At 41.4% G+C, this 23,713-nt stretch overlaps 1 protein-coding gene across 1 annotated transcript; it reads right to left on the bottom strand.

Annotated features, from left to right (window-relative positions):
- Positions 1-7,591: 7,591 nt before the first annotated feature.
- Positions 7,592-21,519, bottom strand: LOC142143556 (UMP-CMP kinase 2, mitochondrial-like). Its single transcript, XM_075201482.1, has 5 exons — positions 20,778-21,519; positions 18,117-18,228; positions 16,510-16,711; positions 16,191-16,424; positions 7,592-10,129 (listed from the first exon to the last, which is right to left on the bottom strand). The coding sequence occupies exons 1-5, from the start codon at positions 21,450-21,452 to the stop codon at positions 10,009-10,011; spliced, it is 1,344 nt and encodes a 447-aa protein (XP_075057583.1). The 5' UTR covers positions 21,453-21,519; the 3' UTR covers positions 7,592-10,008.
- Positions 21,520-23,713: the final 2,194 nt, after the last annotated feature.

The following is a 23,713-nucleotide window of genomic DNA, read 5'->3' as shown; positions in this document are numbered from 1 at the left end:
AGCAACGTTGCAGTCAAGGTGGTGCACATGATCTCAGTGACACTATGCCTCTTTCAGACTGCTGGCCAAGATGGGCCCATCGTTGGCTGCTTACAACTCTATCAAGCTTCATTCACTTTTAATATACTAATCTATACTTGTATGTGAGGAACTTGCTCCCAACTCTGAACTCGGGAGCGCGTTCTAACAGGTTTTGACACATTTCATTAAATTGTCGCAAGATGCCAATGTCAAGAAACCTTTATATATATGGAGGACTCTGTATTCAATTCTCACTGCACAGTATGGCAAGCATAGCTGATTCAAGTTTACTGAGATGCAATCAGGTGATCGCAGGCATTACAGAAGTAGGGAGTGGAACTTCCAAACAGTATATAAACCTGCTCTGCCTGTCATTCCCAGTCAGAGTATCAGCTTATCTGTTCTGAGCTCCTGAACATCTTATCCTGTTTACTGCTTGATTCCTGATTATTGTCCCAGCTTACTCCTGATTTTGTAATACCTGCATCTAAAATTTGTACTGCACTGACAGATTTGTTTTGACCTGACTATTACTCTGAATATCATTCAGGGTTTTACTCTACAAGTGGGGTGTCTTTGCAGATGGAGCCCTCCTTCTGGTGTGTGTGTGCATAGAAAGTGTCCAGGAACGCTGTGATATTCAGGAACTGGTATCTATCTACTTCATTTTGTCGGTGTCTAGCTCACTTTTATCCCCTGTGATGGCTGGGCTTTGTAGTGCTGCACACCAGAAGAGAAAGATGGCCCATCTGTATGGACTTTTATCTGATCCTCCCGTCACTCCTTGTAGCTGATGCTGATAGATCATAAAGTTTCTCCAGTTGACTATTAATGGAAGGTATTTTTGAATCCCAGGGGCTGTCCATGGATATGCCTGGTGGTTACCTTCCAGTATCACAGGTACATAATATACATATGTAGTAGCCAGGGGTTCACTTGTATTTCTTCATATCTGTGCCAGCACCTGGACAAACAATTCAATGACAAAATCCTGCTCTTACAGTTCTTAATGCCTAGATCCTTCTCATATTTCTGCAAGAGAATGCATATAATGCGGCAAGTGCAGGCAATAGGTTTAGAGAGGCAGAATAAAAGGGGAATTACTATAAAAATGCATATTTTGTTACTGAAAAACTCTAAATTTGTGACTTGCATATTCATATACAAATGCTCATGTTAATATTAGTACAAAGTCATAAGTTGCCACTTCACACAGTAGAATGATTGTGCCATACCTCCCAACTGTCCCTATTTGTGCAGTACAGCCCTGATCTGAGGGAACCCTTCTGCCATCCAGCTGGATGGCACATTTGTCCCAACTCCCTGGAAGCTGGGAGTCATGTCCTTGGTCAGCATGGTGAGCAAGTGCTGCATGTGCCTCTGACTGTAGCATGTGTCAACTCAAGGGGGAATTAAAGGGAGGGGAGGTGAATTGGGGACAGCTACACCCTTCTGAAGCACTAAGCAGACCCCCAATGTGACATGGCCACTCCCTTTATTCTGTGAGAGTCTCTGCTATACGGTGACACTCAGTACTCGTCGCACTCAGGAAGAATCCTAATGTAGGCAAGTATACTATGCGCACCCATTCTTTTCTGCATGACTCTGATGTGACCTTTTCTATGCCTATGACTGATAACTATCATTGTCATCACTATGATTTCTACTTACCTAGCTATGTGTACAAGCTGGTAACTACACTTATCCCCACAGTGCAGGTTAGTACAGGACAACACAGGTAACAAGAGCCTACCTTTAATGGGGGCCTGACGTCTTGCACCTGGAAACAATTATGTAGCGCACCAACAATACAGTATACAAGCAATACTCGCTACACAGACAGAATAAAAACAGTAATACAGTATTTGGCAAGCTACTCATCAGCTGCTAGCCAACCAGCCGGTTGCTACAGCACCAACAGGAGCCTTCGGCTCTACTGTACCTCCTACTCTCAGTGTACTCACCACTTACACAGGACTACGCCCTACACTCATAGGGCTCTCACGCCTCTGGTCACAACCAGGGCCTTATACCTCTAACTAGGGCCTTGTGCCATGTATCCCAGGGGACACTAGCCCCTGCCTAACTAGGCCTTGTGGCCTTCCTCACTAACTAACTATAAGGACCTTGTGCCCTTGTACACTTTGGGCTCGTAGCCCCTACTTAACTAAGGGTCTTGTGCCATATAAACACTTTATGGCCTACTGGCCCACTACTTAACTATGAAGGGCCTATTGCCCAGTTCCCTGGGCCTTGTGCCCCTAATTAATGCCCACAGGCCTTGTGCCCTACTGTGGCTGCGGGCCTAGTGCCCGAGTGTATAGGATAAGAAGAGACTGCGGGTGGGGGAGATCTTCTCCGGGCTCTTTTCCCTCTGCCGCCGCTTCAAAGCTCTGCCGCCGGCTTATTATCTTGAGCCCGACGGTCTTTAGGTGGTAGAGGCACTCTTAGCTCTGACAAGGGCTCTCTACCACCGCTGACGATCTCCGACAGCTTCTTATCTTCTTTTCTTGAGTGCGGAGGTCTCCGTGGGACATCCGCTTCCTTGTGGCTCCACCGTTGAACTGACAATGGCGGCACGTGCGCCGACTTAAATAGTCGGCGGCGTGCTGACGTCATCACGTAGCGTCGACGTGACGCTATGCGATGATGTGGCGGGTCCGGATTGGGCCGCCGCCGCCCTGTAATTTAAAATGGCCGGGGGGTGAGCCCTGATTGGCTCCCCGTCCCGGCCGAACCAAGGGGACCGTCGCCACCCGACGAACGACGACAGGTAAGTCCCCCACACCATTGTTATTTCTGTTCTACGCCACATCATGACGTCTTCAATGTTGTACTATAAAAGGCTCAGTGACACTAAGTACTGCTGTGGGAAAGCAGGGCATTTCGGGGTCTATTTATGACCCTTCGGTTTTTTCTGTAGAAACTTTTCAATCCTCATCGCATAGATGCGGATTGAAAAGTTTCTCATATGTATTAAAAATCAACACAGGAACAGCCGTTCCGAAAAACGGCTGCTCTTATGAAGTGTTTCACTTACCTTTCACTGGAGTCTTCTCTTTTCCTCCATGTGCGGTGCTGCTCGCCCCTCTTTTAATCCTTGTGCGCGTGCGCCGACCGGTAAACTCGGGCATGCGCACAGAGATCCCTGTCTGAAGGAACCTGAGGCATATGATGGAGGGATCATGTGATCCCTCCACACATGCACTGTGCAGCTCTGCTCTTCGGAGCAGAGCTGTTTTCAGTGAAATGTTTCACTTATGTTAATGTATGGCAGCTTCAGATGGCGTACATTAACATGTAAAAAAATAGAAATACTTCACCTGCCACACTTACATACATAGCGTTACTGAGCACTTCCCATACATTGTTATGGGGAGTGCTCAGAAAAACGCTAATAGATGCAAAGCAGCAGATATCTGAGATATCTGCAGCGATGCTACTATAATACATACTGATTTCACGGTAAACCCCCGAAAACACTTGTTTTCGGGGATTTTCAAGGGGGGGGATTACTTTGATAAATAGGCCCCTTAGAGAGAGAGAGAAAGTGAGAGAAAGGGAGAGAAAAGAAGAGAAAATAAAAGGAGTGGGAGAAAAAGAAATAAAGTGAAAAGGAGAGAGATTAACAGGAGAAAGAGATAAAGTAAAAAGGAGAGGAGAGAGAAAAGTTAAGTGAAAAAAGTAAAAAGGAGAGAAAGCAGAGAAAAAAAGGTAAAGGGGTCCAGAAGGGAAAATAGAGAGAATTACCCAAAAAACATTTACTTTTTAAATAAACTTACCCATATTTTTCAATGGGCAGTTCTGGCAGGGGGTTCAGTTTGAGAATGGACTTTGACAACCACAGTGATGTGGGTTGGACAATGCACAGTGGAAATAGCTTTGACAGTCTCATCAGCTGTAACTGGTGCTTCGAGCAGCAGTAGTTGCTGCATCTGGAAGTAGAACTGTTTTAAAGGAAATGATTTCACAGAATTAAAAGCTGGCAAAGCAAATTTGCAGCCTGTAGCAAATGTATAGCCCTTATGTGCCTAATGCAATTATAGCATTTGACATAATAGTCCCTGTTGTTGAGACAAGCGTGGAGGTGTGGGATAAGCCTCATTAGAACATCCAGTGAGCCTTTGTTCTAGTGGGCAGTGACCTCAATAGAACATGGGGCTTTGTCTTTCAAGCATGTGAGGTTAAAGATGCTAACTCCATTCCTATCAACCCAAGCACTGATTCTGGTGTTACAAACTTCCTTCTCCTGCTTTTCAATAATCCAAAACTCCTGACTTTAGCATGTCTGTCCAATATCAGTCTTAGCTGCTATGGCCAAATATCATCACCCCTCTTAACTCCCAACCTACCCATCCAGTCATTTTATGTTAGCTCCTGCCCCAGGATTCCATTTCCCTAATTTATTGATCAGCTATCTCTGCTGATCATTACAGTGCTTCAGTTGATTTAAAAATAAATACATATCTGTGAGAGGTCTTACAGTTGGTTAGTGAATTTCCAAACGAGAGATTCATCATGAACATCAAAGATCACACCAAGCAGGGAATGGATAGAACAAGATTTCAAAGACTATTAATATGTAATATTCATGGGAGCGCTGTTCATCATAAAGCTATGGCACAACAAACCTAACACTGTGCATAATCTCATCAACATTATCCCTGACATGATAAGAGGATGGTTCTGTGCTATGGGGACTGGAAAGACTTCCCCAACGGTTTACAATGCCATTTTCGTGTTTTAAGCAGAAATACGAATACGTATTCTCCCTCCTGGAGGATGTGGTGATGATTGCCTGAGGAGTAATGCTGATGTTTCTTCTTTCATAGACACGATTCATGTGTTCAAAGCATTGAAAAAGAAGTTGTGGACAGAACAAGCCGATGTTTAAAGGCATTTTAGTAAAGTTTATCTCACTGAAGAAGGTCCCTGGACAAAGAGACTGTGATGCAGGCAAACAGGCTGGTCTGGAGGCGTTACACCACAGGAGTTGGAGAGGCATTAATCAGTTTGTGCACAGTACAGTCAAACAGAAGCAAAATATTTAAATGAGGGAGAGAAGGGAGATGGAAAACGCGTGTGTAAGGACAGAGGGATATGGAGAAAGAAAGGTGGGGGAAAGACTTCAGCCAGGGATGTGAAAATGTTATGATCGTTGACTGTTATCAGTAACTATGTTTTTTTTCTCATAAAGTCTGATATTTTACTGACAAAAATAGTCTTATAATTTATTGACAAAAAGCGGGAGGAAATACAGAGGACAGGGGAGGGCTGGCAGACTTCAGCCTGGGGAGCAAGCACACAGCACTGGCCCATAAGTAGCGGTCTATCCTTAAAGGGTTGTTTTTGCTATATATATTTATCAATATAAAAAAGAGGTTATTTTAGTGTTGCTTAATCCAGCTGTGCTTTTATTATTATAAATGTAAATCTTAAATAATGAAAATAAATAATGCAACAAAAAACAAACCTTCCTTCATATTGCATTTTATTTTTGTATATGTTCCTCCCTTTATCACATACCTGTCTGATTATAATGGATTATATTCTGACACCCTGGGAACATCAATACTGTGGCGATCACACTCACACAGTCATTTGTTGCTGCAAGGCTCCTGTAGTCTAGGGGAGGAGCACTGTACACTGTCATTTGAGAAACGAGGTGCAGTTTGCTTACGCAGTCCGCGCGTAAGTGGCCATCACATAATGCTGGATTCGGCCACATCACCCATTGACAGAATATACAGCTTGTAGTACAATAATCTGTCAATGGATGACACGGCCGTATAAAGTAGTACATGATGCTGCTTACTATGCACGGACTGCATAGGCTCCTGCACCGAGTTTGCCACTGGACCACTAGGTTCTCTCCATACACAACGTACCTTTGTGGTAGTAGATGCTGCCTCTCAGCGGTTACGCATCACCGGTGTCTTTTGCTTGCTGGTTTTATGCTCCGTTGCTGCTTGCTGGATCCTGGAATGTTGGGGTCCTGTTTGGATAAGAGATAGTTATTATTCACCCTTTGAAAGGTTGAGCAGTGAGTGAAGAATCTAGGCCTCCCTCCCCACAACCAGACAGACGTTAAATCAGTAGTTTTTTCTGTTTAATAAACAGGCCTACTTCCACCCAATCAGCTCCAGAATTTAATTAATAGCATTTAAGTGTAATGTCTATTTTCCTCCATATAGCCCCGACATCAAATTAATAGCACCCATGTTTAATAATTTGGCCTCCTTCCCCCTAACCAGCCAACATTAAATTAAAAGCCTCCTTCCCCCCAATCAATCCGCTATAATAAATTATTAACATTTAATAACATTCCCATTTAATAAACAAACATAACCTCCCCATCAGCCCAGACATTAAATTGATAACCTCTACATTTAACAAACAGACCGATTTAACCCCTCACTATCCCCGACATTAAATTATTAACATTCCCATGTAATACACATGTCTATTTCCCCATCAGCCCCACAATCAGAGACTTACAGGCTGAGGGGGCGACAGAAGGGACAGGACACAGAGACTTACAGGCTGAGAGGGAGACACGAGGGAAGGGAAGGGAACGATTTACAGGCTGAGGGAGAGACAGAGGATGAAACAAACAGGCTCAGAATTACTTACTTACATAGTTGGAATACAGGCAGGTCTAAAATGGAGAAGGAACTAGTGGGTTGTCCAGAGGGCAAAGACCTCTCCACTGAGTACTCAGCATAATCATACAGTAGCTTGTTGTGCTGGACCAGCTGGTGGGCTGTCCAAGCAGGAGGAGCGCCTTGTCCAGATTGCCGAACAGCACTAGGTTGGAGGTGGGCAGATCGGCCTCTGGGAGGAACGTCCTGTGCTACTCTGCACAGTAGCTCCATAGTCCACTTTCCCTATATGAAGGCAATAGCGAGCAAAGCGCCCCCCGCTGCTCATACCGCTAGCCCTCACTCTGCAGCAGCCCCAGATGTATATAATAACAGGCGGCTGTGACACCCCTCGGTCTTGCTCCCTGGGCAGCTGCTGCCTGTACGTGTGTTTGAATGTAACTTACAATTAATTTTATTGTTTTGGGTTTGAAAGATCAGGGGACCAAGCTGGGTGTATGAGCTTTGTGCATGTAGCGGTGTGTTTGCCACCACAATCTTACAGCGTCAGTGTGACACTTCATCTCCTAAAAGTTTGTATATAAGCAGTTTGAAAGAATGAACACAAAAGCTGCTCTGACCCTAGTCAAGCTCCCCTAGAAAGGGGGTACGGAGGAATAGAAGAGGCGGTAGAGCATTTAGAGGAAACACAATATAGGGGTAAATGTATTAATGTCCGGATTCTTTAACTCCGGCGTGTTCAGCGTCTTCGGCGATTAAATTTAAAGCGGCGTTGCATTGTAAAGGGAAACTTCCCTTTAAATTTAATCGCTGAACACGCTGGAGTTGAAGAATCCGGACATTAATACATTTACCCCATAGAGTTAGATGGGAAAAGTTGTAGACAAACATAACAACAGAAAAAATATATAATCTGAACAAAGAGGAGTAAGAGTTATTGATAGAGAAAATTGACCAAATTAGAAAAATTAAAATGAAAAGGAGTTTTATTGAAGGGAAATACTGTATATTAATCATCATCATCATCATCAACATTTATTTATATAGCGCCAGCAAATTCCGTAGCGCTTTACAATTGGGAACAAACATTGATAAGACAATACTGGGTAATACATACAGACAGAGAGGTAAGAGAACCCTGCTCGCAAGCTTACAATCTATAGGACAATGGAAGTAAGAAACACAAGGGCCTGTGCTACATCATATTGCACAATGGACCAGCTAGAATGCAACGGTAAAAGTATTGAGTGGGCTGTGTGTGTGGCAATGTTGGTCAGAGGGTTGTTGTCTTGCGTTAGCTGTGTAGAGGATGGTAATAGGGTAATCTAGGGAAATTAAGATGGTGGTTGAGGAATATCATAACCTTGTCTGAAGAGGTGGGTTTTCAGTGAACGCTTGAAGATTTGAAGACTAGAGGAAAGTCTTATTGTGCGTGGGAGGAAATTCCACAAAGTGGGTGCAGCCCAGAAAAAATCTTGTAACCGAGAATGGGAGGATGTGGTGAGAGTGGAGGAGAGACGTAGATCTTGTGGAGAACAGAGGTGTCGAGTAGGGAGATATTTTGAGACAAGTGAGGAAATGTATGTCGGTGCATATTTGTTGATGGCCTTGTATGTTAGTAGAAGAATTTTATATTGGATTCGTTGAAATACAGGCAGCCAATGTAGAGACTGACAGAGTGGCTCAGCAAAGGAATAACGGTTTGTAAGAAAAATCAATCTAGCCGCTGCGTGCAAAATAGATTGTAGGGGTTCAAGTCTGACTTTGGCAAGACCAGTAAGGAGGGAATTGCAATAGCCGATGCGGGAGATGATGAGTGCATGAATTAATGTTTTTGCGGTGTCTTGTGTCAGATATGTGCGTAATGTTCTTTAGGTGTATGTAACATGATTTAGATATAGAGTTGATGTGGGGAATAAACGACAGTTGTGAATCAAGGATTACACCTAGGCAACGAGCTTGCGGGGTGGGATTTATGGTCATGTCATATTAATAGAGGTAAATTGTGGAAAAATATAAGGAAAAGGGTATTTGATGAGTAAGAGGCATCAAGATATAAACTTATTTATATGATAAAGCAGTGTACAGTACTACTGAACAAAATAGCAACATCTCATAGCAAAAAAAAAAAAAATTGGTACATTTGTACATTGAACACAAGGTGGCACTAAAGTGCAACCTAATACTCCTAATAAAGATAGACCGTATCCTGATCAGAGGTAACATAAACACTGCATTCTCGCTGTGTTTGGAGCATTAACTTGTAATCACAGAACACGGCTCATAGAACAAGATAATTTCACTTTTTAGAAACCTTTTTATTTTTGGACAAATTGATGAAATAAGTGCTCTATCTGGACATAATTTACAAAATTGTTGTACAGTTTAAATGTTCTCTACAGACTATGACATGACCCATGGATCTCCAGTGACTTGGCCCAGTAGTAATTTCGACTCATAATTATTGCTCATGTTATTCTCTGCCCTGTCCCTAATTCCCTTTCATTGAAAATAATGTTACATAATGAAATTTTTTTATTTTATTGTTAAATAAAACTTATTACACGACAGAACAACTCACAGAATATCTATATTTTTCTTTCATTTTTGTAAGACATTACACCTGGCAAAAAAAAGTGCCTTAATGTTATCAAGAGAGCTGCTTCCTTCACATTCATTTATGGCTGTCTACAGAATGGCAAAATAGTGTCAACAAAACATTTACAAACAGACACAGTGTGGCAACATCATCAGGAGTGTACTTATAATGAGGCAGCCAATTATGTTACTACAAAGGTCTAAATCATAGTTGCCTACTCTCCCGGAATGTCCGGGAAACTCCAGAATTTCTGGGAGTTCTCCCGGAATCCTGGGAGAGCAGGCAATTCTCCCTGAACCTGGCCGGCTGTGTAAACTAAACAGAGGGGGTGGGGCCTAGTGACATCATGGACCCAGCATTGTGGTCCCGCTCCATGTTTTTATTGGTTCAGCGTAGTAATGTCCGTTTTAGGGGCGGGGCTAATGACACAATTCTTTGAGCCCCGCCCTCCCACACACCCACCTGCATCCCGGACCTCCCGGGAATCATCTTGCCCATGTTGGCAAGTATGGTCTAAATTAGTATTTGCCTTCTTCGTAGACCTAATAATGCTTACTATGGCGATACCATTTAAAGTGCACACAACGCAAATATACAAATGTTTCAGATAGATTGTATAAGGAATAAGACATGCTGGGTTTTTTGCTGCGGCATCAGGCGGCAGAATGGCGAGGGAAATCCCTGCGTATCATGTGGGGGCATTGGGACAGTTTGACATCTTGTCCTCAGGTGCACAAGAATCATGTCTGTCTCCTGATTTGTACACAGTCCACCAAATATCCACAACTAGATCCCACAGTGTTTCTTTATAATGGATAATGCCTCCTGTAGAACAGTGTCCATTGAAGAGCCGGCATCAATGATGATACATCCTGGGTTCTCCATTCTTCTGTACGCCTCTTCCACTCTAGGACCACAAGGAGAAAAGGTCAATAAACTGTTTTTATGAAGAAGTAAATATATACACAAGTGTTTCCGCCATGAGGAACATTGTATGGGGAGCAGCAATGATTATATATTTTTTACTTATTAAACATTTTATTTATATTTTATGTATTTTATTATTTTATTTATTTTAACATAATTTATATTTATTAAATAAAACCCTCTCCTGCTTGTTACCTTCACTCTCCACATACAGATGCAAGAGGAAGCATATGGTGATAGCTCCGATAGAGGTACCATGGAGGAGGAAGAATGTCACTGAATGACGATACTAAGCAAGTGTTCACCATTATTACAGTTCTGTGATAATTGTGTACATCTGAGCATCGATTGGTGGGTATGGATGGTATTTAATTGTACCGTGGCATGCAACAATGCAGCAGCTTCCTTTCAATATGATAAAAGCAAATTTTCAGAATATTAAATGGAATTATGTTTTACAGAATAATTGTGAACAAATAAAGTGCCATAAAAATGAGTTAAATTCATTTCCTGGATAAACTTGTATGAAAAGATGGTACACCACAGCCCCCTTACTCTCTACCATTCTGTACCTCCACCCTACTACTGTCACTAAAGTTATAGCTATCATCACTAAAGTGGTCAACAACAGGCTCTGTATTGAACAGTGGTCAACAGAACAGGGTCTGGATAGTAAACAGGTCAATTTGGCGGCTATATCTTGTAGAATAGTCTATCCTCAAACACTGGTATAATATTGTGGTCATTAAAAGGTTCTTATAAGAGAAATGTCTCCAAAACTCCTCTACTCGTATTGTATAATGGACTTTATGGGTAATTTACAAATGTGCACATGTGTATGCTCACAGCTCATTTGCCGGCTTGTGATGTCATAAGCCAGGATGGCGGCAACTGCAGGAGTGTGTATGAAAAATGTGCATATTCTGATTCTTCGGAATAAAATATTTAGAGCCCGATTCATGTTGAAAAGGCAACTTGCATGTAAGTTGTGTGTAAAAAAAAGAGCACGGAAATTGTGAGTAATTTCGACCGTATTCTACACACAGGCGTATATTCTCCAGGTGCTCCGGTTTCCTCCCACACTCCAAAAACACACCGGTAGGTTAATTGGCTGCTATCAAAAGTTGACCCTAGTCTCTGTCTGTCTCCCTGTCTGTGTGAGTGTGTGTCTATAGTAGGGAATTTAGACTGTAAGCCCCAATGGGGCAGGGACTGATGTGAATGAGTTCTCTGTACAGCGCTGCAAAATTAGTGGCGCTATATAAATAAATAAATAAATGATGATGATATCAAGACACATTTCCATTTGAATCTGGGTGTAAGTTCTGCCTAAACAGTACTTGCCGTTACGTAGACACAGAACAGACGCACATGCAATGTACACTAAAAGGTCACATCAGAATGTATCAAAAAAAAATTTGGGCCATAAAATAAAATAATAAACGTTATCAATCTAATCATTTATATATAAAATGTTAAATATATATATATATATATATATATATATATATATATATTACATTATTTACATAAATAAAGATGCTTTCAATAAGTACTGTAAATACAATACTTTTATATTGTCTATCTCAGTTGCATACAGTTGTTCTGTGACAAATAGTGATCCACACAGCAATGTTGGTTTGGGGGGGGGGGGCAGATGGTTGTTTGAGTGTAGAAGGAGAATAAATGTAAGTTTGGAGAGAATGTAAAGGGGTGAAATAGCCTAGGGAGGTTAAGAAGATGGTTTGGGAATTTTATAAGCTTGCCTAAAAGCACTTGCTGAATGAGGGAAGGAATGCCACAGATAGGGCACTGCAAGAAAATAAATGCTGTATCCAGGAATGGGAGCAAGTAATGATTATTGATGAGCAGAGCAGAATTTAGGCAGAGCGGATGGGTCAAGTTGGGAGACATTTTGAGACAAGGAAAGAGATGTATGCTGGTGCATTTTAGTTATTGTCTTTATGTGTTAGTAGAACTGTTTTATATTGGATTTGGTAAATTACAAGCAAACCAATGTAGGGACTGACAGAGCTGAACAGTGGTAGAATATTTTGAAAGGATAATGAGTCTAGTCGCTGCATTCAATATAGAGTGTAGTATTAAAAGTCTGGTTAGGGGAAGACTAGTAAGAAGGAAACTTCAATAGTCAATGCGGGAAACGATAAGTGCACGAGTTATCGTTTTTGCATATCTGTATGATATACGTGCATGTTCTAGAGATGTATCTTAGATTTATATAATAGGATTTAGATATAGCCTTGTTGTGGGAAACAAAGGACTGTGATGAGCAAACGATTAGCTGGAGCAGTAGAGTTTATTGTCATGTTGTCAACAGAAATAGAGATGTCCGGTAGGCAGCTTCTGTTGACTAGAGGAAAGATTATTAGCTCTATTGTTTTAAAGATTTGTTTGAAAATTTTGAGTTTGAGATGGCAAAAGTATATTCAAGATGGAATGTTAGAAAGAAATTTAGTAATGCAGACCAACACCAATGGTTAGAGATACAGAGGGGAGAGAGTACCATCTGCATAGATGTGATACTGAAATCCAGAGAAGCTTAGTCCCAAGAGAACTGGCATAGATAGAGAAGAGCAAAGGGCCTAGAATGGAACCTTGCAGTATTCAAATGGAAGTGGAGAGGAGCAGGATAGAGGGAACCAAACATTCAGGGAGTGGTTTAATGACTATTATGAGAACTAAGACATGACAGTGATCTAGGGAAGGCAGCGTTTCCATGAGAAGTGAGTGGTCAACAGTGGCAGATGCAGCAGAGAAGTCCAGGAGAAAAAGATGCAAGTAGTGTCCTTTAGATGTAGCAGTGATCGGATCATTGACAGCTCATTCGCAGTGCAGTTCCCTGGTTTGTGGTGGCTGTAGAGCCTCTTTCTTCCCAAAAAAGAACATGACTTTTATCGGCTCTGAGGAGTTGTTGGTAATATAGAGTCATCCTATACTTTCACAGACTGTGGTTTTTTTTTTAACCATCCATGAGCACAGGTGCATGCATGCTATATGTAACACATACACATATAATAAAAATACAAACACACAAAAGGGACATATGTTATAAAGAGAGCCCCAGTGTGCCCTCCGTCTTATGATTAAGATTAAAACAATATTTTAGTAAACAAATTGCAGTTTAATTTAATGAAGAGGTTGGTCCTAGAATGACTGTAGGCAGGGCTTACAAGTGACATATCCTTGTCCTAGAATGACTGTAGGCAGGGCTTACAAGTGACATATCCTGGTCCTAGAATGACTCTAGGCAGGGCTTACAAGTGACATATCCTGGTCCTAGAATGACTGTAGGCAGGGCTTACAAGTGACATATCCTGGTCCTAGAATGACTGTAGGCAGGGCTTACAAGTGACATATCCTTGTCCTAGAATGACTGTAGGCAGGGCTTACAAGTGACATATCCTTGTCCTAGAATGACTGTAGGCAGGGCTTACAAGTGACATATCCTTGTCCTAGAATGACTGTAGGCAGGGCTTACAAGTGACATATCCTTGTCCTAGAATGACTGTAGGCAGGGCTTACAAGTGACATATCCTGGTCCTAGAATGACTCTAGGCAGGGCTTACAAGTGACATATCCTGGTCCTAGAATGACTCTAGGCAGGGCTTACAAGTGACATATCCTGGTCCTAGAATGACTGTAGGCAGGGCTTACAAGTGACATTTCCTGGTCCTAGAATGACTGTAGGCAGGACTTACAAGTGACATTTCCTGGTCCTAGAATGACTGTAGGCAGGGCTTACAAGTGACATATCCTGGTCCTAGAATGACTGTAGGCAGTGGAAGTGGAGAGGAGCAGGATAGAGGGAACCAAACATTCAGGGAGTGGTTTAATGACTATTATGAGAACTAAGACATGACAGTGATCTAGGGAAGGCAGCGTTTCCATGAGAAGTGAGTGGTCAACAGTGGCAGATGCAGCAGAGAAGTCCAGGAGAAAGAGATGCAAGTAGTGTCCTTTAGATGTAGCAGTGATCGGATCATTGACAGCTCATTCGCAGTGCAGTTCCCTGGTTTGTGGTGGCTGTAGAGCCTCTTTCTTCCCACAAAAGAACATGACTTTTATCGGCTCTGAGGAGTTGTTGGTAATATAGAGTCATCCTATACTTTCACAGACTGTGGTTTTTTTTTTAACCATCCATGAGCACAGGTGCATGCATGCTATATGTAACACATACACATATAATAAAAATACAAACACACAAAAGGGACATATGTTATAAAGAGAGCCCCAGTGTGCCCTCCGTCTTATGATTAAGATTAAAACAATATTTTAGTAAACAAATTGCAGTTTAATTTAATGAAGAGGTTGGTCCTAGAATGACTGTAGGCAGGGCTTACAAGTGACATATCCTTGTCCTAGAATGACTGTAGGCAGGGCTTACAAGTGACATATCCTGGTCCTAGAATGACTCTAGGCAGGGCTTACAAGTGACATATCCTGGTCCTAGAATGACTGTAGGCAGGGCTTACAAGTGACATATCCTGGTCCTAGAATGACTGTAGGCAGGGCTTACAAGTGACATATCCTTGTCCTAGAATGACTGTAGGCAGGGCTTACAAGTGACATATCCTTGTCCTAGAATGACTGTAGGCAGGGCTTACAAGTGACATATCCTTGTCCTAGAATGACTGTAGGCAGGGCTTACAAGTGACATATCCTTGTCCTAGAATGACTGTAGGCAGGGCTTACAAGTGACATATCCTGGTCCTAGAATGACTCTAGGCAGGGCTTACAAGTGACATATCCTGGTCCTAGAATGACTCTAGGCAGGGCTTACAAGTGACATATCCTGGTCCTAGAATGACTGTAGGCAGGGCTTACAAGTGACATTTCCTGGTCCTAGAATGACTGTAGGCAGGACTTACAAGTGACATTTCCTGGTCCTAGAATGACTGTAGGCAGGGCTTACAAGTGACATATCCTGGTCCTAGAATGACTGTAGGCAGGGCTTACAAGTGACATATCCTTGTCCTAGAATGACTGTAGGCAGGGCTTACAAGTGACATATCCTGGTCCTAGAATGACTCTAGGCAGGGCTTACAAGTGACATATCCTTGTCCTAGAATGACTGTAGGCAGGGCTTACAAGTGACATATCCTGGTCCTAGAATGACTGTAGGCAGGGCTTACAAGTGACATATCCTGGTCCTAGATTGACTGTAGGCAGGGCTTACAAGTGACATATCCTGGTCCTAGAATGACTGTAGGCAGGGCTTACAAGTGACATATCCTGGTCCTAGAATGATTGTAGGCAGGGCTTACAAGTGACATTTCCTGGTCCTAGAATGACTGTAGGCAGGGCTTACAAGTGACATTTCCTGGTCCTAGAATGACTGTAGGCAGGACTTACAAGTGACATTTCCTGGTCCTAGAATGACTGTATGCAGGGCTTACAAGTGACATATCCTGGTCCTAGAATGACTGTAGGCAGGGCTTACAAGTGACATATCCTGGACCTAGAATGACTGTAGGCAGGACTTACAAGTGACATATCCTGGTCCTAGAATGACTGTAGGCAGGGCTTACAAGTGACATATCCTGGTCCTGGAATGACTGTAGGCAGGGCTTACAAGTGACATTTCCTGGTCCTAGAATGACTTTAGGCAGGACTTACAATTGACATTTCCTGGTCCTAGAATGACTGTAGGCAGGGCTTACAATTGACATTTCCTAGTCCTAGAATGACTGTAGGCAGGGCTTACAATTGACATTTCCTGGTCCTAGAATGACTGTAGGCAGGGCTTACAAGTGACATTTCCTGGTCCTGGAATGACTGTAGGCAGGGCTTACAAGTGACATTTCCTAGTCCTAGAATGATTGTAGGCAGGGTTTACAAATGACATTTCCTGATGAACCTCTAGTCCTGCATAAGTAGGTGCAGGCTGATGTTGTCGGGGCAGATCCAATAAGCAGAATGTGAGTATGCACCAATGTATGTGTGAAGTGGATAAATAGGCACATATGTGCACAATACATCTATTATATATCTCAAGTCCAGATAGTATTTATTACACTTACTTCTGTCGAAATATGCTGTTAGCTTCTAATTCCTTTTCCTCTGCTGTTTCTTGAAGCCCCCGCTTGCGTATACGACGGATCCGTTCTTCATCACAGACAGTCAAAAAAATGACGAGGTCAGGTTTAAGAAGATCATCTGGCCAACTGTAAATGTCATGGTGGAGATCTGGCAGGTTGTGAACACCACCTCCGATCTCTGTGGCTAGAGCATAGGCAGCTGTACTATGCCAGAACCTACAAAGATTGTACAGATATTTTATATAAACATCTTCACATGAGACAAATCTGTCCATTAAATCCAATATTGCTTTAAACGAACCTGTCCACAATTACCGGAGACCTTTGCGATGCTTTCGCTATTTCCTCAGCTCCGATGTAGTTACCTAAGGCATAATATGCTCTTTTTATCAGTGATGTCTCCTCATCAAAGGTCTTCCTCCACTGGCTAATACATTCTGGAGGTGATTTAAGCAATGCCGCTTTCAGGTGACACTTGAGAGACTCAGTCAGTGTAGTTTTTCCTTCAAGAAAGAAGATGACAAATTGCTTATACACATATCTAGGTGTATTGTATATTCACTTACTGTTAGGCATTCCACACTAGAAGAGTTTTGAAATCATGTAACATAAGTGGAAGAGAGATGTTTATTCCAGTATATGGACAGAATGATAGATCCGGTAAGAGTATTAGGCGTTTTATGCCCTGGCATAACCTTGCCGTCAGGAACCTTGGGCTTCTTGGGGGGACACGACAGCCTCAGTACAAGCCATGGCTGAGAGCCTTCCCCTATCAAAGCCTCATGTTTATATGTGTCTTTTTGTCAGTTTTTGTTGTAAATTGGGACCCTTACAAAATCTTGCCAACAAATGTCTAGTCATGCCCATGTGCCCACACAGCCCCAATCCCCCCTCTCATCCCTCCCAGTGCCTCTGATTATGCAGTAGTATGAAGTGGTTAGCACTTCTGCCTTACAGCACTGGGGTCGTGAGTTCAATTCCTGACCATTGCCTTATCTGTGTGGAGTTTGTATGTTCTCCCCATGTTTGCGTGGGTTTCCTCCGGGTGCTCCGGTTTCATCCCACACTCCAAAAACATACTGGTAGGTTAATTGGCTGCTAACAAATTGACCTTAGTCTGTGTGTGTGTGTGTGTGTGTGTGTTAGGGAATTTAAACTGTAAGACCCAATGGGGCAGGGACTGATGTGAGTGAGTTCTCTGTACAGCGCTGCAGAATTAGTGGTGCTATATAAATAAATGGTGATGATAATGATACCCAACTAATATATCTAATATCACATTTTAAGAATTAATATGGGCACTCAGAGGTAAACTTATGAAGCTGCGAGTTTCTGGCAGGTTTGAAAGGAAAAGATGTTGCCTATAGAAATCAATCAGATTCTGGTTATCATTTAATTAGTACGTTCTCCAAAATGATAGCTAGATTTTGATTGGTTGCTATAGGCAACATCTCCACTTTTCAAACCCGCCCTAAACTCGCAGCTTGATAAGTTTACCCCTCAGACTTCATTAAAAAAAATGAATTACTCATTACACATAGAAAGCGAAAAAGGACAAAATAATATGTAAAGATATTAAAGGTGATTGAAACAATAAATTAAGATTCAGGATGTGAGCGATTCATCGGGTATTTAAGAGTAGGCTGACTTTGAATATCGGTTGGAATATCTGACAGGTGAAATTGATAAAAAAAATATTAAATATATGTGATTCTCCAACTATTTGTAGAGAAAAGTCGAAAAAAATGTATGTTGTCAAAAACTTCACTGTTAATATAGGTTCTTTCATTTTAACTTGCCCAAATAAACCCACAATTGGAACTGAGGGAGTTTCACATATCTCTAACAATATATAACTACCAATGATACTTCCAAGATGCTAATACCCAAACACCCATTGTTTCTTACCTGTGGCATCAAGTCCTTCTATAACAATGATAGGAAAGTGTCCTCTTTCTGGAAAATTATTCTTATCAATTAATTCTAAAACCATTTTAGCTTCCGGGATAACTGTGGAACTCTAAAGGAAAAAATAAATAAAAATGTACAAGTTATGTTTCTTTTCATTATTAGAATGAGCAAAGTTGGCTATAAGATGTGGATATTAGTACATTGAGACAGTCATAGCAATAATAAAACAAAACAAGTGCATGCATTGAACACTAGTCAAGAAATTATTGGAAGATTGTAAAAGGTCTAGTTGTCAAGTTCATAGAGCTCTATAGTATTTATTTAAAGGACCTGTATGCTTAATATCTGTATTTGCTTAACTGAGATTTGCATCAAGCAATGTACATTAAAGACGTACGGGTATTATTTACTAAGCTGTGATAAGACAAAATCTGGAGAAGACAGCTGTATTCTCCAGAGAATGTCCATCGCAGCTCTGCCACTAGCGTTAAATGTACCGAAATAATGGTAATTATGCGCGCTATTACCGTAATGACGGTAATAGTGCGCGCGCCGCATTACTTTTCCATGTAACGCCAACAATTGAATATGCCCCTAGGGATCGTACTGCATCTCTTTTCCTGTTCAGTGTCATATTTTTGGTCCTTTCTGCACCTGTCAGTGCCCACAATCATTTAATGCCTCACCCCAATGATATTACTGGGCCTGGCTTCCAAACTACAGTATTGTGATAGGATTACCACGCTCAATAAGACTGAAAGGTGATCCCTAGGAGGGGATAAAGATATTATTTTAAGCATACTTGCTGACGTCCCCACCCAGTGGCGGGCTGGCCCGGGGGGCAGGGGGGCATGGGCCCCACGGGCCGCTCGGTCAGGCCGCTATTAGGGCCGGGGGGTAGGCCGACCGGCCGCCCCCCGGCTGCAAAATACAATTGTTTCCCCCCGCGGCCGCATGACATCAGATGCGGCCGCGTCAGCGCACAGGCGGCCGCATCACATGACAGGGGATGCGGCTGCCTGTGTGCCCCCCGGCCACGCCTCTCCCAGCCCGCGTCTGTCCCCACCCACAAAATAGTGGATGATCTCCTGGGGGTATATTTACTAATCCAAATAATCAGATTCTAGCTGTCATTTTGTAGAATGTACTAAATGAATGATAACTAAAGTCTGATTGGTTGCTATAGGCAACATCTCCACTTTTTCAAACCCGCAGTTTAGTAAATATACCCCCTGGACTCCCGAGAGAGTCTGGCAATCGCTTAACCAGAGAAGATGTGGGAGGAGCAGAGTGTGATGGTGTTAGTCATGCCATCACTCTATGCCCAACACGGAGCACCACTTATTCTTCTCCACCACTGGGGAGAAGAACAAGAGTGCTGGCAAGCAGAGGCCATTTTTTGTAGCACTGCTTCGCCTGGAAAATAAACTAGCTCCACCTAGTGGAGCAGGACATGCCCCTTCTTAGCGCTATGATGGATGGAGCTAGATATGCCCTTTGGGTGGAGCAGGATGTGCCCCTTTCAGCCGTAGTGTGGTGCCTAGGTGTTCCTTGCATTGATTTTTCAAAAGTAGACAAGGGAAGAGAAGAGAAACAACTACACGCTAATGAATGATTAGTTATCTAAGATTACTAGCACCCTCACAGAAAGTAAGTAAAGTGTTATGACAGGAATAATTTGATAAATTATTCCCTAAACAACTATAGAGGGAAAGAATGAGAATAAAATCCCCTTTTAACAGTCTGGTGCAAAGGACTGTAACCCATAGCAACCAAACAGATATCAACTTTTAGCAGTCTAGCACAGTCAGACTACTGAAAGCTGACTGGTTTCTGTGAGTACAGCACATCATTGCATTTTGCATTATATTAATAAAATACCATTATATGCTACTAAATACTGACATTTTGTAAGGGTTGATTTAAAGAAACTAGCAAATCTGTTAACCCTTTGAGCACCATCTTTTAAGTATGGGGGTGTATGTGGTGGACATGAGACTGTGTCTAGTGAGCATGGTACTGTATATAGGTACATTGGGCTATGCATAGAGGACACATTGGGCTGTACATTCAGTTAATGTTATGTAATGGACATGGGGCATGATGGAGTCTATGGCTATTGGGTCTGCAGTGCACAGTATATACCAGTGATCCCCGGCTCCTTCCTGTTATATTATCAGATATGATTGTTATAGCTGGTAACACTTATTTAAAATACATACTTCTATGATATTAGACAGGAGTCTCTTTGTTTGATTAAATGTATTGTTAAGACTTATTATTGAGATTGAGGGTAATGTGCGGCTCTTTGAAGGTTAGAGGTCACACCTGAAGTGTATCAGCGTGCCCGTCACAGGTATATACTTTTTGCTGTCTGACACAGTTAGTATATCAGTTTTACTTGTAATAAAGCACACTAAATATATCCATTTTACAAGTACCTGCGTTTCAGACTCACTATTCTTTGAAGTCAATGTGGCTCTCTCTGCTATGTATGACCAAAAAACTTTGGCACCTACTATATACAAAAGTAGGACAGCCCTGTGCTAAGATCTTATTACAATGTTATGAAGCTCATCTTAAAAAAATAAACTGTTATTCCATATGAAGTAGGTATCAGCAATGACTACAGCAGTCACCATGTACATTATATCTCACCTCTTGCAGTACAGCACAGGCATCTTCCAGCGAGTAGAACACTGCAGAACCTTTGATGTTCTCCACAAATGGGGATGACGTTGCTTTGTCCATTCTCCTCACCGGTGACCTCTCTACTTCCTTCACTCCCCCATTCAGCTCCCACAGACATTGCCAGATCTGGCTCTCTTCCCCTTCCCTGTAACTGCACAACTGGATGTCCTGCTTATACTCACTGAGGACACTGTATAGCCTATTCTGGGTGTCAGGGCAACAGTGGGGATCCAAAATCAGAAACCCCCTCTCTAGAGAACCACGGAGGTTCTCTGGAATATACGAGATAAGATTTAATACCTCACCTCCTTGAAACAATTGAGATAGTTGTTGCCCCAATGACTTGTGCAATCTCGCTGCCCTAACCCGGTGTCCTATAGTTATACACACTGAATAAGCACAGCCCCCATGATCCAGCATTGGCCAGGTATTAGCAGTCACAGAGGGAATCTGGCATCCATTGTCTGCGGATGTAAAATAGAAGGGATGAGAATAACTATTACTTTCCACAGCAAACAGCCGTGACTTCCTTTCTACACTGCACTGACGGACAGAACTGGCCATAACTCTGCTGTGTGTAAGTCCCGATCTTATGTGTGAGATGAGCTGCAGGTAAAGCCTCTGAGTGCTCCAGCCTGGCATTAGGAATATCTGGTATATGACACGGAATCACTGAACATTCCATTAACTACAGCAGAGAAGGAAAGTGAAAGTAAATTAGCCAAAGAGAAACGAAACTCATATGTCAAAACAAGCAGAGTAAGATAACACATGATCAGTTTCTGTTTCCTCACTTGTGGTCATGACTTCAGATATCATGAGTTCTCTGGGCAGATAAACTGATCTATTTCATATCCTGCAAATAGAGAAGAGATAGTAACATTTTTAAAACTGTTTTGTGAATTATTTAATTCACTCCAACATATTACATGTGTGCTGACAGTATTTGGTCTAAAGTTTTCTAAGAAACCACATCACACAGAATTAACCATCTTCATCTCAGCTCTAATTATAGACTATAAATTCAGTAAAATGTGAGTTTATGAATCCAGTATGAAATATCCAATCTGGAGGATGGTGAATCACAAACAGAGCTTATTGTACTTCGCACCTTTACCGGACTGTTTGCGCCAGAGTGAAATTTTAATCACACAAAATTTCAGCCCTCATCTTTATAGCAGTAGAATACTGTACACACAGCACTGAATCGGATGTCAGGAAATTAAAGTTTAAGTACATGAGGACAACGTGTTTCTTTAATAACATTTCTGAAGCGCAAAACTAGAACTGCAGATTACCCAGTAATCTAGGGCCTGATTCATTAAGGATCTTAATGTGAGAAACTTTTTATTTCAGTCTCCTGGACAAAACCATGTTTTGTGCAAGGGGTGCAAATTAGGATTTTGTTTTGCACATAAGTTAAATACTGACTGTTTTTTCATGTAGCACACAAATACTTGATAGCTTATTTGTACACTGAAATTTAAAACTGATTTTGTGTGCTACATGAAAAAACAGTCAGTATTTAACTTATGTGCAAAACAGAAAACAAATTTGCACCCCTTGCGTTGTAACATGGTTTTGTCCAGGAGACTGAAATAAGAAGGTTCTTAAGTTAAGATCCTTAATGAATCAGGCCCCTAATTCTTACACAGGTGGTCTCCAATCCAAGTACTAACCTGGCCCGGTCAAGTCTTTCTGTGGAGTTAAGAAAGTGCAAGGACAACAGAGGAGGAAGGTTTCCAGATATTTATTAGCACAAATAGAAATGAAGTTAATATACTCTTTAGGTACATTATCCCCTAGAGGATTAAATAACGATTTCAAGCTCAAATGGTTCCTTCAGAATTAAACTTGTTTATTAATAAAAGATTAAAAGGGATATATCTTGAGAAAAATCATGTATTGAACTGAACAAGTTCTGAACGTTTTTTTTGTTTTAAAAATATATGTTGTAAGTATTTGTGCATCCATTGATCAATAGGCTCAGATTAGAAAACAAAAGTTTATTAGTTCAATCCCAACAGAAATAAGTTGGGTGTATATAACGTAATGATGTTCCCACATACTCATTTTTTTTGTGAAAAAGCCTCTTAAATAATAAGTGATGGAAGACGCATTTCAGGAATAAAACTTCTTTGAGAGGATGTTATAATAATGGATGTACAGTGGTAAAAAGCACATGATATTCTTTTTAATATACTATGTAACATGGGATAACATAAGATGATTGTAAAGGTAGATTTATTTTCTAAAGAGTTATTTTTCTCTTGTATACTCAGAGATAAATTATGTATTTGAATGGACTAGTTCAGGATGCACTTAAATGTACATTTTGCAAGTGTTAAGAAATCTATTTACTGAGGAGTCTATTAAAAGAGATGTAGTAAAGATGGTAGATGTTCTGGTGGGGAATGAAGAGATTACAAATTGGAACCCAACAGAAGAAGGTTTGGTGTAGAAAATGTATTTTATATAAAACTAAATGCGTCACAGAGGTATTTTATTTTAGGATTAAGCCCTCATTATTATAAATGTATTAGATATATTAATATGGGATTCAGATGAACGCAATGGGCCTTAATTTAAGGCAAAAAAGGAGTAAATGTTCTCTGGAACAAACCATGTTACAATGCAAGGGGTGCAAATTAGTTTATTATTTTGCACATAAGTTAAATACTGGCTGTTTTTTCATCTAGCACACAAATACTTGATAGCTTTATTATTACACTGAAATTTAAAGTTGATCTAGGACATGTCGTACCCCAACTATAAATCTGTCCCCACATTTTAAATTTACCTCCCCCTCCAATGCAACATGGTTTTGCCCAGGTGCAAATTTTACTCCTTTTTTAGGCTTTGCTCTCCTTAATGACTCAGGCCCAATATGTTTTTTTGAGATC

This window comes from Mixophyes fleayi, chromosome 3 (genome assembly GCF_038048845.1).
Source record: "Mixophyes fleayi isolate aMixFle1 chromosome 3, aMixFle1.hap1, whole genome shotgun sequence".
NCBI classification, from domain to species: Eukaryota; Metazoa; Chordata; class Amphibia; order Anura; family Limnodynastidae; genus Mixophyes; species Mixophyes fleayi.
This window is presented reverse-complemented; position numbering and strand designations above follow the sequence as displayed.

Excerpts from the sequence above, each read along its gene's own strand:
- LOC142143556 (XM_075201482.1), bottom strand. The coding sequence starts at position 21,452 with ATGCCAGGCTGGAGCACTCAGAGGCTTTACCTGCAGCTCATCTCACAC. Across the intron at positions 16,425-16,509 it reads TCTCCGGTAATTGTGGACAG|GTTCTGGCATAGTACAGCTG; the intron begins GTTCGTTTAAAG and ends CAATCTTTGTAG. Across the intron at positions 10,130-16,190 it reads AACAGCATATTTCGACAGAA|AGTGGAAGAGGCGTACAGAA; the intron begins GTAAGTGTAATA and ends TTGTGGTCCTAG.